This window comes from Opisthorchis viverrini (assembly GCF_000715545.1).
Source record: "Opisthorchis viverrini unplaced genomic scaffold opera_v5_267, whole genome shotgun sequence".
NCBI lineage: Eukaryota > Metazoa > Platyhelminthes > Trematoda > Opisthorchiida > Opisthorchiidae > Opisthorchis > Opisthorchis viverrini.
Window position 1 is genome coordinate 518563 of NW_008751924.1, and position 15357 is coordinate 533919.

General features: G+C 43.0%; 2 protein-coding genes across 2 annotated transcripts in view; one reads left to right on the forward strand and one right to left on the reverse strand.

Moving 5' to 3' along the window:
- The window catches only part of T265_09293 (hypothetical protein), a gene marked incomplete at both ends in the record, with an annotated part of 50805 nt that overhangs the window by 33504 nt on the left and 1944 nt on the right, over positions 1-15357 (forward strand). The window contains 2 exons of the mRNA XM_009175321.1: positions 6856-6902; positions 13668-14536. Of these exons, the coding sequence (XP_009173585.1) occupies positions 6856-6902; positions 13668-14536 (916 nt within the window). The remainder of the gene's footprint in view (positions 1-6855; positions 6903-13667; positions 14537-15357) is intronic.
- T265_09292 (hypothetical protein) lies at positions 1420-7333 on the reverse strand (the record flags this gene model as incomplete). The annotated part of the gene is made up of 3 exons (XM_009175320.1): positions 1420-1710; positions 2507-2698; positions 7226-7333. The coding sequence occupies 3 exons, from the start codon at positions 7331-7333 to the stop codon at positions 1420-1422; spliced, it is 591 nt and encodes a 196-aa protein (XP_009173584.1).

Sequence of the window (15357 nt, forward strand, 5' to 3'; positions counted from 1 at the left end):
ACCTCGGAATGATTGTGTTAAGCTAGCACTAAGTCCCTCCCCCATCCACCTTTATTCTTTTCTTTACAATAAGGCTTTCAAATAAGTCATGGCTGTACGGCAGTGAAGCATTGGTGTTGAGCACTGATGTCATGCTGTCGTTGATGATGATGATGATGATGTTCAATGTGGGTACTCTGTTTTTCTAAAAGAAGTAACATTCAGTACACTGGGCGCATATCTGCGCACCCTGTGCACTCCAATATCGATCAACCGGGTTGTCATCTCATTCACCGAGCTTCATTTTCCGAGGACGGATGTTGATCCTGGTTTTTAAAGTGTATTAAGGTTAAAACAAAAACTTTACAACAGGACTAGTCGACGAACATGTGTCAGAATATACGTACTGTGTTTTCGACTCACATACTCGTCGTTCCATGTCAAATCAAACAAATAGGGCGTCTGTTTGTCGCTTACCCGCCAACATTACTCATCGTGGTGAAACGCAAGGTTGTACTTGACGTCCTAGCTGACAGCAGGCACCTGCGGTTTCTCTTCGTGTGTGGTTTTGCATACCTAGCTGTTAAATATCAGTATTTAACATGATGGTTACTTATTCTGCTTGTGAACTGGGTCAGTGGTCAGGGTGCGAACTTACTCACCTAAAGGTCCTTGGTTCGAACCCGACCTCTGCATCTCGACTTCCCCTGTCTAGGTTTTGGCAACCTGGCAGTATCCCAGCCATCATGCTTTCTTCGGTTGGTACGGCAGCTAGTCACCGAAAAGGTGTTAGTTACATCTGAATGACTATCTTGTTATCTGATTGCCATTATCATAAGCTGCATTACTACCTTACTATATGATACACGTAGAATGCTTTCACAAACTAAATTGGTATACGAATTCCAAAATTCGAAAGAAATATTCTTTCATGCTGTGGATTGTAGTTCATGTTGTGGTTTGAAATTGAGTTTCAGAGTAGCACTAGGAAGTAGTCCCAGTAAGTGAATGAATGCATTATTAGGCGATCGTCCACTGTTTGTTACCTTGTACCCTGTCGTGATCAAGATGATCAATTCCCCCACTGTCAGAAGGTTCAAAGTCTCTTTCGCTAAAGCCTTTGAAGTAGGTCGTGATATCGAGCAGCAATGAATCCAACGAACCGATGGAATGGATTCGCCGCGATAAAGTAGATGATGGTTCTTCGGGGAAGACTTCGGAAAGAATGGAAGGTTTGTGCGCTAACCCCTGAAGACGATTCCATTTGTCCCAGATCTCAGCTATAAAATGATAGCCGTACTTGTGTGGATTACCATTGTTCGAAGGTATCTACCATACTTTGAAGACTGATTAAGCATTACCCCGACGTGCTTTGTAGATATTTGCTGTACTTTACAGTTGTTTATTTGTGCCAGAGGGCAAAGCAGATCCATGGCTTTCTCAGACTGTAGGCGCTTGCGAGATCTCAGGGATTGCAAACCAGCCTTGGTTACGGCGTGGAGCACCGTGGATAGACATACGACCAGTATTTTTTGAATCCGATTTTACCATTGTTAGTCCTGTTAAACCGTTGTTGTCACGGAGTACACCTGAAACCCATCTGAATCTCTCGTTTGCGATGTTCTCCAAATGAATGAACATAAGGTTGACGTAAATTCGGGGACCGCGCCTACCTGATGAGCCCAAAGAAGGGCAGAGCCGGTCGTGGACTGTCGAAGAGTTTTCAGCAACCTTATGAGTGGTGTGTTACTTTCTATGAACAGGTAAGGGTTTCAATTCCGCATTGCGTCTGCAATGAGAAGCTAAAGATAGGAACATCCTCAGAACCTAACGAAGTCATTTCTTGCAAAACCTATTCTCTGTAAGATGTACGGTTTTTTGGTCTCGTATTTTAATTATTCCGCCGCAATATATTCAAAATATTTACTTCTTGATTAATACTATCTCGGGAAGAGGGCATTTGGAACAAGGAAATTGGAATTATGTCAGTGGAGTGTTGCGTCAAAAGAAGGCTTTATCTTTTTTTCACCACATTCCATAATTTCTCTGGTGGTCATTTCTGGCAGTTCCCTGAGTTTTCTTATTGGTTGACTGGGCGAGGTTTTTCCTACTTCCAGGTAACTACTCCCATTGCCCAAAACTCCGTGTGGAGATCGAAAAACCACCTCTTTGTTGACATTCCACAGAACGGGGCAGAATTTCGTCATGTCTTCACCGTACGACCGTAGCAAACAATTGATTATGAGTCCTAAGTAATAGTGCTGTTGATTGTGTTGAACAAGGGGGATGGGAAGTTAATCTGTTGATGATCATGGACGGATAAGAGTGCTGTCGTTTGCCCAACTTCCGAAGTATTCAAGTGACATAATCCTTTGAGAGTGGATGTTAGCTAGCTAGACATCTAAATATCCTCAGGTCAAACCGACTGCCACCATATTGTTTAACACTACTAAAAACGATCCAGCAAGCACTAACAAATAGTTGTACAACTTGGTAGTCTTTTGTTGTGTGCGTTGATGAAACTTACTTTTTGAATACAAGAATGTGCTAGTTTTTCAAGCTGTTGTTCGAAGCACTCCATTTGGGGGTGTTCTATACCACATGAAGACGAGTGTTTTGGGACAGGACAATTTCCTTCTACCCTCTTCTCACCTCTGGTGGATCCCCAAGGACCGGTTTTGTATTTCTGCTCAAATGTCGAATTATAGTAAAGGGCAAACTGAAAAAAATGCAAATACAGTATAACAATGACTTTAGGGTTTCTGCGTCGACCTGGTCTTCAATTTCTCGTGTTTTTATAGCTGCTTGAAGACCACCAACTTAATCGATCTACTGCGCCAAGTATGACTCCTACGAGTTGAGTGACAGTGCATCCGCGTGATCTGTGAACAGCGGGCTGCTATCGATTACCCAACGCCTGTCCTTCTGTCTAATGGTTGTTTTCCCATTGTGAACTACTTCGACATTAGGGAACCTGTGTTTGAAACCTAGTAGAGGTTACCCATGGTGTCGGAGGTGGTCGCAACATAATAGCAAATCTAGATAACCGATAAGTGGTGGTCCTATCAATATGATTTTGTCTAGATATCCCGCCGTTTTTAATAATCGGGAACACACAAGGCAAACGGATCGGTGGCCGTTGCTCCACTATACTTTAGTGTCGTCAGTGATCTTTGCTACGACCTTTAGAACGCATGCGACTGTCGTGTGATGATTCCTTTATGTGTTTCAGTAGAACATCCATCTTGATTTACCCCCGCTGATCGGATTAGACACCTAGCTTCATCTTTGTATGGAAAACATTAGACGTCGTTGTTCAGGGACGAAACGGAATTCGCATGATCAAAGTCGAGTAGACCATGCTTCTTCAGATTACCCCAAGGAATGACCATTATCGTGCAAAACTGTTCTTGGCGGCAGGTTTGCAATGTCGCGCAACACACTGAGTTGTCTGCATCGTCAAAATGTGACAATAATGTTCATATTTCATTGTTTCATGTTACGGATGATAAACGAATTTCTAAGTGATCTTTTCAACACATCTGCTTGTGTGAACATCCCTATTGACGGGTAACCTCGCTTTATCTCAGCTGTCCCTCCCAGCAACCATGGTTTATTATTGTACCGATCACTTCACTTGTATGGGGAAAAATATTTTCTTCATATTGGTCGAAATTGTTCAAGACATACCCGTGATTTTAGTTTTCAACCACAGTAGACCTTGTGTGCACGTTGTCAGGTAAACCAGTAATGCCTGCCAACATGTATCTATGTTCTAAACATCATCGCATGGTATCTTTGCACAATACTGACGGTATCTATCTCCTGGAAGCTATTTTATGTGTTGAACATTTCTGCTCAATGATGGACACACTTATCCTGCTTTAACCCGCATGGGGATAAAAAAACTAGTTGTTGGGGTGAAGTTTTCGACAATTGAAGTGCTCAAACTCACCGCATTCTGGCACTTTCGTTTGTGTTGTTATCTCGCCTCTAGACTCAATGGTCGAAAATTCGAATCTACTGATAACCATACCACGACTTGCGGAAAACGCGTAATACTACCAGTGCGTATACAAAGTCATTCTAGCTCTTAAACAGGGCACAGAGTATTTCCATCTCCGACTCGCTCACTTAAACGAATTCAAAGCACCGATCTGCTAGCTGAACTTCATACGAATCAGGCCCCACCACCCGTGAGGTGGTGGTCGGCCGGTCGTATCCGGTCGACGTTTTGATGCACTAAAACCGGTATTGAATAACCTCAAAACATTCATAAAACCTTTCTATGCTGTTACAGTCTTTTTGAAAGCGCGCGTCGCTTTCGCGTGCTGTTCACCTGTGCATACTAGATATCTCTATTCTACTGTTGTTTGTTTGTCGCAGCAATGCAGTGCATTCCGCGCAACCGAACCGGAACTTCTTCAATTATTTATTGATTCTCGTAGTTTTTCACTCCAACCAAAGGCGGAAATACTTCCAGATCGATTTGTTGTTTCTCTCGCAACAGCCACAGAATAACACTACATTAAAAACAAAATATCTTGTGGTCCGGTACGTTCGAACTGCTTAACCGCGTAAAAGTAGCCAAAGCGTCAATGCTTGGAAATTTTGACATTCGTCCTTTTTGTTTGAAACCGGTTTTGCGGCCAGTTTTAGGATAGATGCGATTTCCTGACCGTAAAACCACCTGTACATTCAAACACAGGCTCCGTTAATCCTGTTTTATGCACTGTTGTTCCTCTTTTGTTTCGTTTACCCGCCGTTTGATGTCTTGGCGCTTGCAAAAAAGGTATGTAGATATGATCTAAGTCCAACCTCCACAAAACGCACAAGAGAACCGTATCTATATACTTTATTGTAGGATACCTCTCAGCTAAGTATATCACTAAAATTCCCATAGCACGACAAAGGCTCTTAAATGCCTTGATAAGAATTTAAAAGCGCTGTCTAGCTGACCGTATGGGGACTAAAGAGAGTTTCGGTGTCTGAACTAAGAAGTACATTACTTCAGTTCACCCTTGGTTTGCCAATAGCCTCTGACCGTTCGCAATAATTGAACCCTTCCAATTCTTACGTCTGGCACGGCACATAAACACCCGAAAGCGGGTTGAACAATGAGACATATGTATTCGTAAACACAAACAGAGTGGTTACCGAACAAACATTCCATCTAAACCGAATGCTTCAACTGGTTTCTCTAGATACCATTATACCAAAATTTTGAAGGTTGTCTAATTTGCACTGTTTAGGTATTTGTGGGTACAACTTTCGTATTAGTTCCAAATTTCATCCACTTATTCTTTGCTCAAGGCGCTATGTTGCCGCCGAGGTGAACCTCCGCCGTCTCGGAGAGATGTGTGAAGGATTTATACCATCTTTTGCTCATTCAAAGTGTCATCGACACTAGTCGATTGTACTTGGTTTCCATATAGCCTTTGGGAGATGAAACCCATATTCCCAAGGGAAACATTTCAGCGCACCCGACCAAGTGATTTTGTTGCCCAACACTTTTCAGACTAGGTTCAACGTCATTCTGGATTTCGAGACGGAATTCACTAAAAAACCAAACCCAGTTCATGGTGCCCGATGGGCTAAAATTTCTGACAGACGAAGAGAGAAGCTATACGGATTAATCAACGTATTCTGTTGCATTCTATTCAACAGCTGAAGTGCACGTAATATAATTAGGTCTGATCGGCGGACCAGATTTGAACCGTTTGGGTACATGAAGTGATATTTTAAGCTAATGTAAGTTGGATACAATCTGACTACGATTACTGGACTTTAAAGGTTAAGTTGCAACTTTGAATGTGGGCTATTTATAGGTTGCTTGATTCAGAGGCTGACTGAATAAATAACATACTAGGTTGGTTAGATCCAATCAGGGCAGACTTCCAGTTGGATTGTCTACGAATTTCATTTGGGTTTGGATCACATCTTTATGCCTGTCTGGTGGATGTTTGGTTGCTCCAGTTTTTCGCCCATACTTCAGTGTCACTAGTTGTCGTGGACGCTTAGATGAGTTGGTGTAACCCAGTTCTAGTGTTTTGAGAACATTCAGGTACAGGTTTACTGTAAGTATGTCGAACTCCGTCACACATGACTGTATTGGTCATTAGTATAAAGCCCTAACTGGCGTTCCCCAGTGTCTTGGATAGCTCATCGGTAGCTAGCGTTCTCGGGCATCTGCCTTCGCTTTTTGTTCTCACCGTTTGCTTGGTTAGTCGTCCGTCTGTTAAAGAATCTATTTTCGCCTGCTGCGGAGGAATTCCATAAACTTCCGGTTTTCACTGTCTACGCAGCATGATCTTTCTCGTACGCACGAGAACACGGAATTTGCGCGCCGCCATCAGCCCCTGTTCGAATCAGCGAAACCATGGCGTCGACAAAAGAAGCGCAGTTTACGACGTAAATCAACTACAAGAGAACAGGATTTTGCTCTTTCCTCGAGTCTTCGGACCGCCCAGAGCACAGGAAACTTGGTACTCATAACTTTCTTTGTTCACATCCCAGTTGTAAATGTGTGTTTACGCGGGTGAGACTGTTGGCGTGCACAATACCTTTCTCTACTACTCGTTGTTCCTTTATGTCCTCACGTGTGTGGAATCTTGAATCCGTCCTTCACTTTTGCAAATACGCTTGCCTCTTTATCAGTTTCGCCCTTAAGTGGCACTTGCTTAGCTTGCACGCAGTGACGTCCACTTCTTCCGTGCTCACCTGTTTTTTGTAGGTAATTGTATATCTACTTGTTTTTAGACACCATATTTGTCGAGCTCATCCACTGCTAGCTTTTGTCATCTAACATCATCCGCTAATTTCTCTAAAGGAAATTGTGAACGCTGATTGCTTCATCTACTTGGTTCCGCTCCGCAGGCACCCTCCAATCATACTGGACGACCGGGTTCTAACGAAAAGTCTGAGTAAGTCGTTCACTTCTATTTTGCCCGATAGATCTGTTTCGCCGAAGTGGCCCTCGACCAACATCGCCGTTCTTCTTACTAAACTTTCTCCTTTGGGCAACAGCAACTGTGAATTCGTAGGTACTTCATTCGATCTGGGTATCATATCATTCACTAGCCATTGTGACCATAGTTTATTCAACTAATGTAACCGGTTCTCAGCCTTTATATAGTTTTCCAATTTTACCTCACCAGCTTGGAACCAGTTTGGCCGTGAAATACCACTTATTGGTTTTTGATCGTTAGGGGGCGAGATGGCCCAAGTAACTAGAGCGCGAAATTACTGACCGGAAGGTCCGTGGTTCGAACCCGACCTCTGCCCCTCGACTTCCTCTGTCTAGACTTGGGAAACCTGGCAGTATCATAGCCTTCGTGCAAACTTCAGGTGGCATGGCAGTTAGGCACCAAAAGGGTTCGACAGCTGAACGATTTTCCGATCGCTAGGCCTGTACCAGGCAAGATTTCAGGCAGTGTGTGTTGCGGTCATTCTGCCTCAAAACCGTAAATTACTTTGTCATGATTATAGTGAGTGCCTGGGTGATACGTACCTATTCACAGAGCAGTCACCAAGTCATTTTTTGGATCGCTATGTGTTTGGCTCTGAGTTGGGTTGAAATCAAAGCAATACAAACCAGCTTTTGATGATGTGAGAGATGTAAAACGCTGCGCTATTTTGGTAGAATTTCCATTCTCTGTCTGTCTGTTGTAAACTTGTGGCATTATCAGATATTCTGATACTGATACTTCGGAATTGAAAACGCGATCACTATGCGAACTGAGAATTCTTAACATTCGTGTATGTGTCTATCGATGATTGGAATGTAGTGCCCCACCGGCCGTAGTAAAAGGATGCTTAAAACCGCGACGTTTTTAGGCTTCGGGGAGATGGTTGAATGGTTTGAGTTTAACCGGATTCAGGTTCGAAGTCGCTTGGTTTGAATTGGATCTCCTGCAAACTTGAGTCAGAAACTGTTGCTTATTGCTCTGTTCGAGTGGACCACATGTAGAGAAGCATTACGCATAAGACATTCTTACAAAGTAATCCAGTGCTACTTTGGTGTATCAGCTTACAAAATGAGCTGATGTAGGATATTGTGAACGGTTGATAAGGCTCCCAGGAGTTCTTTCATGCAGTTGAGTAACTATTATTCCACAAGCGTACAACAAAACAACAGCCATCGAAAGATGTCTTCCGTTACATATGTGTCTCAAAATGGAGATGCTGGCTGCTCGTAGACAAGGATGGGCAAGTATCAATCAACCTGTTATAAATAAATCAAGCAAAAGTCCGACAAAGTAGTTTATGTAATTTTTGTGGCAAGACAGCCGTAATACACCAAAACTGGAAGTTATGCTTAGATGCAATCGCACCTGTCTTCTTCCTTGTGTTTTGACGCCTGTAACTTGGAGTAATACCCTCGTAATTCCATGGTTTTGTTTTCTCTTAGAATCTGTCAGTCACCAAGAACCACTGCATTCCATCCACTAGGTACAATACATGTGTGATCTCCTGGTTTTGTCGCACAGTTTACGTTACACATCTGCATGCCACCCTAAAACGACTTTGCTCAGAAATGTGCTTGAAGCTGTTTCAAACGGTCTCATTTTTATCCATTTGAGGTAAATTTAGTGTTTGATTTTTTCTAAACCGTCTCTGAAAATAAGCTCAAGTTTGAGCACCTCTGTGACAAATGTCGTGTAAGAATTCACGCATTTTATTCACTTTGTTTGCGCTTATTCGACATTAGGCATAAGAACACAGGCTTTCCGTAAACTCTTCAGGTTTCTCTCTGTCGTGGTTGTGTCACAACTCCTTTGGATAAAACCTTGCAAAGATGAATTAATTGATGGCCCAGCGGTGCTGATTATGGTGAACCCCAATGTTCATTCACTACTCTCATCCCTTTCGTCAATATTCGTCCGTATTGGTATCTGATATCAGTTTTGTGAACAGTTTCGATGAATTTTTAGGCATATCGATATGTAATTTCTGTTGGTCGCCGCGATGCTTTTTGGTGCTATTTCATCGATGACCGTTAACAGATATTCTGTAGTCGGTTACCTTAAAAAACTGTATTGTTTTTTTAGTGGCCGTGATATGGGTTGTCTTCGTCAGGAAACAGATATTTTGTCTACCAATACATACAGTAACTCACCCAACTCTGGAAAGCTTTCGTGGGATATTCTGTTTCGGGTCTGTTTGAGTGTGAGTAGTGATTTTTGGGTTTAATCGTTCTCACATCGAGCCACAGACCCTCACTCAACGTATCCGTAGGTAGATGCGTTGTTATGTTAGCTCACCGATAAATTGGATTGGTCACCCTTGAAAATTGCTCCCAGTTGACTTAAACATACACGACTTTGGTCTAGATGAACTAGGCAACGGTGGTTATCTTAGTCGATAGGAAAAACTTTTGCTCACAGATCCCTGTTCCATCGCTACCAATAATTATCTTGGATTCTTCCTTAAATCTATCCTTATTTAGTATCATGTCGGTGGTATTGCATGTACATTTATAGAAGTCGTCCAATTATCTGTTCATTTATTTTTGCACAACTCAAGCCACTATGCCGCCTTCGTGTTATCCGTTTTGGAGCGTTCCATTGTCCTTTACTTTGAGCACTTCAAAGTGAAATCTTAATTTAGCACTGCAGATATGTCCAAAGATAATGAAAACACATAAAAATATCAATGGTCGATCAAACACCAATCACCTGAAATCATTGAACGACTGTTATGGGTAACGCCAAGCTGAACACTTTCACCGGTTTCTGTTCAGTCGATTCTACGATTGATTATGCTTACTACTGTCTACCAAAGTTGCCAAGCGGAAATGCGGAGGTAACTGAGGTTTTGACGACTTCAGAGGTGATATTCGTTGAATTACTTGCAGTCATAATATTCTGAAAAAAGGATCAAGCCGTCAACGCCGATTACCATTCAGTTATGCAGTACGAAAAGCATGAGTACGGCTTTTGGTTACTAAGTGCTTTTTCTGAGAAAAAGATCAACCTTGGTGGTCGACGTGTCCAGCTTTTCCAGCGAACAAACTGTTTGAACAGCTTCCACCACCACATACTCTGCTCGTACCATACATGTACGCTCGGCTCTGAAACGACGTAGTTATTTAGAGTCAGTAGGGCGTTCTGATATCGGTGCGAATCAGCTGATACGTTCTTATCCGTTTACTCTGGTTATCCAATTAATTAAATAGGCCATTTGGAAAAAAATTTAACCGATGCGTCCTTAGTTATGCGAACGTGAAAGTGCGAAAGCCCTGTCAACCGGGACTTGTCGGGTATCATGTTCACCAGTTTGGTCTAACTTCTGGACACGGAAGCACCTAGGTTCTGTCTGAATGTGCCAGGTTTTTGACGTCCAGATAACAAGAGTGAGGTCGTTAGGGCTTGCATGAAAAGTCAATCTTGCGCATAGCTGTCCGTAATATTCGAAATGTTTTTGTTTGATCCCAGCGTTGGCCTGATTTCCGCGTTTTTCGAAATCCATGCATACGCACCATAGCCGGGTACAAACGACGCTTTTCTTCGTTCGGTAGCTTGTTGACACGTAACCGGCACTTGAAATACCCGCATTGATTATGCTCTGGAAACGTAATTTGAGGACATACTAATGGCGTGAATTGCTTGATGCTGGTCAGTTTTTATACCCGCGCTTCCAACGCTAATATGACGGTGAGCGGCGCTTAACACAACACAGAGGTGCCCATATGTTTTTTACTTGTGTTCTGCGTGAACCGTTTTTTTTATTTATCGCTTCAGTGCAATCTACCGTTCTTCTCATATATATGAGCTCCTGGGCTAATGGGTCAGTGGAGCTAAGGATAGTTCGATGCACAAGGAAACGAATACATTCCGCGCTCTTTCAAGTTGAAATGGTTGTAGGATGTGGTATTGACACGTTTTTCTGTGAAGTTAGTTGACATCTGATATCTTTTCACCATGAACTCAAGCATTGTTTCGGGTTTCAGTGATTGGATGCGAAGACATCTGTGATGGATCGTTCCTCCTGTTTTACGCCGTTTGTGGTTCACATCCTTCAGGCCCCATCTGTACGCAACCAGTGCCATCTACACGTGGAACTGTGACGTTTCTGAGCGTGATGTACATCCGCTTTGCTAGCAGCACATTCATAGTTTAAAAGCCATTGTTACATTGTGTTTCATACGTGCAGAATTAAAGCAGTTTCACACGTTTAGTCACCAGTATGATTTTATTCTTACGCAGTTTAACTGCTCTTCAGAGTAACATAGCCGGTGCTGAATATTCTGTAACTGCAGAAGACCACGCAGAAACTCAACAGCTCTTGGTAAAGGTAGCATACGAAATATCAGTGGCTTTTTGTTCGGTAGAAGACACTCAAAAGGGCACTGGGCAGTAGACATCTGTGGAGCCAGCAGCATGTGCAACTATGAGGTATCACACAACTGATTGCAATTAAAGCCTAATAGAGGGTTCGTTTCACATAGCTGTTAAAGATACATGCTGTGTATAACAAGGGGAAGCACTTTCCGAAAGCAGTTATACAGAACTGTTATCTTGAGAAATTACGACAGTGAAGCATCGGTGTTGAACACTGATGTCATGCTGTCGACGATTATGGTCTCGAGAAATCCGTCAATGCAATTAACTGTGATTCGAAAAGGTCCCCATGCTTACGCCGAAAATGAGGTCGATATTTCTGACAGTAGCGTTCATGGGTGATCACAGAGCCACGAACACGTGTCATTGATAAGCATTTTCATCTGTTCAGTTTCAGATTCTTCTTACCGAGTACTTATTCTGTGTAGATAGCATATATCCAACGACAGCATGGGGAATCACTCCCATGGGAGTATGACATATCGTTCCCCGCCAAACAATTTACTATACTCGGTTTACGGGACGTGCGTACGATTACCAGGTGATCCCACATATACTTTCTTGTCACTTATCAATCCATTCGCTAGTTTGTCCGACCTAACCCATGTGGGATGCTACTTCGCGCCCAAATACATGCCATTGATTCAGAAGGCCATAAATTAAGTAGTGAAGCAATAATGACTTCAAGCATTTAGATGCAGAAAGTCCAGTAAATACTTCAGAAAACAGCGTATGAGGATATCGCATATGTGAACTCGTTATCTGAACGTGCTCCCTCTTCTCTAATCTAGGGATATATGGTTTGATAGTCCTGGAGAACACAGTGAAGGAATGAGAAACAGTTAGTTGGATATCCCTCGGTGTCTAGATGCATTCGAGTCCGTCCAGTGGCTTTTACAAACAATTATTGTGGTTTTGTTAGGGCGGACATCGTGTGCTTTCGGAGGTGCAGGCGTTTGCGATAAAGCTGTAGATCCTCAGCGTCTGGCCCCATAGGCTTTTTGTCTGTCTTGGACATGTGAACGTGATTCTAAGGTGAATTAGTCCCCAGATGCTGATACTTTAGCTTAGTAGAAGGCTTAACCACATCTACTGTTTGCATTTTGGGATTCAAGCAGGTGAAGTAGCAACACAGACTCGTTGGTTAAATCCTTTTCTTGTTTTGAATATCTGACCACAATCGCACTCAAAATTATTTCTTCTTCCGTAAACCTGTGCGAGATTTTTCCTTTTCCGTCTGTTTCATATTTACACGTCGCTAAATAATCCAATGTCAAGTTGAGATAATTCAAGGGGTGTAGGATTTTCCAGTTGTTTGCACCGAACCTGGAAACCCAGTAGGATACTGTATCTTCACATCAAGATCCTAAATGATGCACTTCAATCTGAAGAAATAAACATTTATGACCGTTCTCGAAAGTCTTGCTGGTCAGTTTTCATCCACTTTTTGTCTACATTCCAAGCAAACTTCGTTTGGAATCCTTGTAAAATCCGACGAATCCAGTTTTCGGGTATCGTCCTTAGCTTTTGCGTCACAGAGACGAAGTGTCCTTCGAATACCAATAAAAAACTACCTGTTTAAAGGTGTTTACAGTTTGAACGGAGATACCTTTCAGTGACTACTCGGACCTGATATGCTTGCAGACTCACTGACCATGTCACCTCGATTGGTGATCAAACGCTCACGAAATTGCCAAGGTCCGCGGACAATTCAATCCATAGTAGTTTTTCTAACTCATATTCCTGGGGTTTCGGACTCCACTTCACTGGACGACAAAATCTACCCTACAGAATACCCTCTTGGTTAGTCATCGGGATGCTTCTGTTTTGTATTGCGTGCAATATTCCGACGAAATATTCTCCCCCCCCCCCAGACCGTTGGTCGTGTATCAATCTCTATCTTACAACCAAGTCGTCAATACAAAGACTTTCTAGATAATCTTGAACGAATGAGTGCCCGCAGGGGTTCGTCATCAAACGTTTAAACTTGGTTTCAACCGCACATCTTTCAATGCACAGGCCCCCTTCTTTGTTTACTTGTGAAATCACCACCACTACCACTGTCGTAACAGCTCATGTACGAATCAAATGCCAATATGATTTCAGGTCACTATTCACCCACCGTTTGCACGACATCGTTAGCTATCATATACTCAAAGTTGAAAATTCACCACGGGACAGCTGCTGGTGTACACCATTGTGTATTTCACCGCTGATGCGCATTGTTTATGAGGTGCTTATTCGTTCCACGGATGAATGAGACCGCGTAAAGGAAAAAAATATGTTCTCACTCCCCGTCCCTCATCGGTACTTGTGTTACGTTTTTGTTACGTCTTTTGTTTTCAGCCTGTGTGATGGACAACCGAATACCCAACACATGAGCAGAATCTGCGATTTGCTGGACAGTAGTGACTTCTCCGACAGCAGTTTTGAATCCGATGAAGATAGCCAAATAAAGGTTGGTCCGTATGCCGAGAGCCGTGTCCTTGTGGGAATCAAACGTGACGGCACGACTGAGATTGATCCCGAGGGAAGCAATAGCGCCTCCTGTTCCAAGCACCTTGCACCGCTTGCGAAACCAGAAGCTGGTTCTTACGCGTATTCTGTCATCAGTACGAACGGTTTACAATATAACGGGCGTGGAAAAGTTGATGCACACGATGTCGGAGGTCCACGTTCCACTACAGAAGTCCATGAGTCAGATATTACTTATTCGAGACCTAACCCTCCACCTGTTTCAAGCAGACCGAAAATACTATCTAATGTTTGTCAACCAGAAAACCGGGCTGAACTAAGTTCAGCGACATCACTGTCACCTAAATCCAACCGTGCTCCCACCAGACCACCTCCGATTTCCACCACGCGCATCTCCCAATCTGAGAATGACACTGGCTCTCAGAAAAGCGACCCTAGTTCGTTGGTGCCTTCTGGTATGAATGCGGTGAATACACACCCAACTGCTACCCATATACAGACAAGAAGAACTATAGACTCAGACACATCGCCAGTACATTCTACAGCCGGTTCACCAAAACGGGAAAACACTGTGGTCCCAAGTTCACCACGAATCGCAGTATATGACCGCCGCGGTGAAAACTCTCCGAAGGACGACTCATCCAAACACTACTTTCCTCGTAAGGCACAATCCCGTTTAAGTTCGTCTCAAGACACTGCCATTGTTGTCGGCGAATGTACTGCTCTTTACGACTTTGCAGGTACGTGCGTCCGTAAGGAAATAAAACCCATATTTGAACATCCAATCGATTGCTCATTCTGTATCAGACTAATATACGGTCCTCCTCAAAGATAGTTGGCGTGCATACGAAACATGCTTTATTGTGTGACTTCTCGTGGGCATTGAGGTATCAGGATGCACCCTCGTGCAAAACCTGTCAACTTGTTAAGTTTCACGGTGGGCATTTTTCTGTTTTAATCACTGTACTTTGGGGCACGTCCAAGTAGGATAAGGATGCGGCAGCGATCGCTTGTTTAGTATTTGAGAGTTTTCATTGTCCGGAACATACACATAACTACGCAATAACATTATCAACCTGCATGCAAATTACTCATGAGCTCCTACTATTCATCAGTGGTAAATTTTTCATTACCAGTCCGTAGCAGCTGAACTGCTTTTGAAGGTCGTGAATGTCGCGTCGATAGACTGGTGGGTTCCATCAGCGCACCTTACTTGCTCTATGCGGAAGACCGATTAAACGAAAATATGCTACCACTGACTACTTTTCTCGCATTTTCAACTTTTCCTTGGCTGCTTAATTCCATCGATAGGAGTCAATCTGTAGATTACTACCGCCACTGAGACAGATTACTCTATTTACCTTGCACACTTGTCCATATTAGGATTTATCAACGATGCGTACCCCATGAAATTTCGAGCTGGATATCCTTTCAAACGCCTGTATGAATTTGTTGTCATGATTGTCTCCCAACATAATTGAAACGGCTCGTGATTCTAAACGTTTCAGAAGGACGACGTCTAAATCCAGTTCCTTAGAATTGACGAAGGATCGTTTAGCTT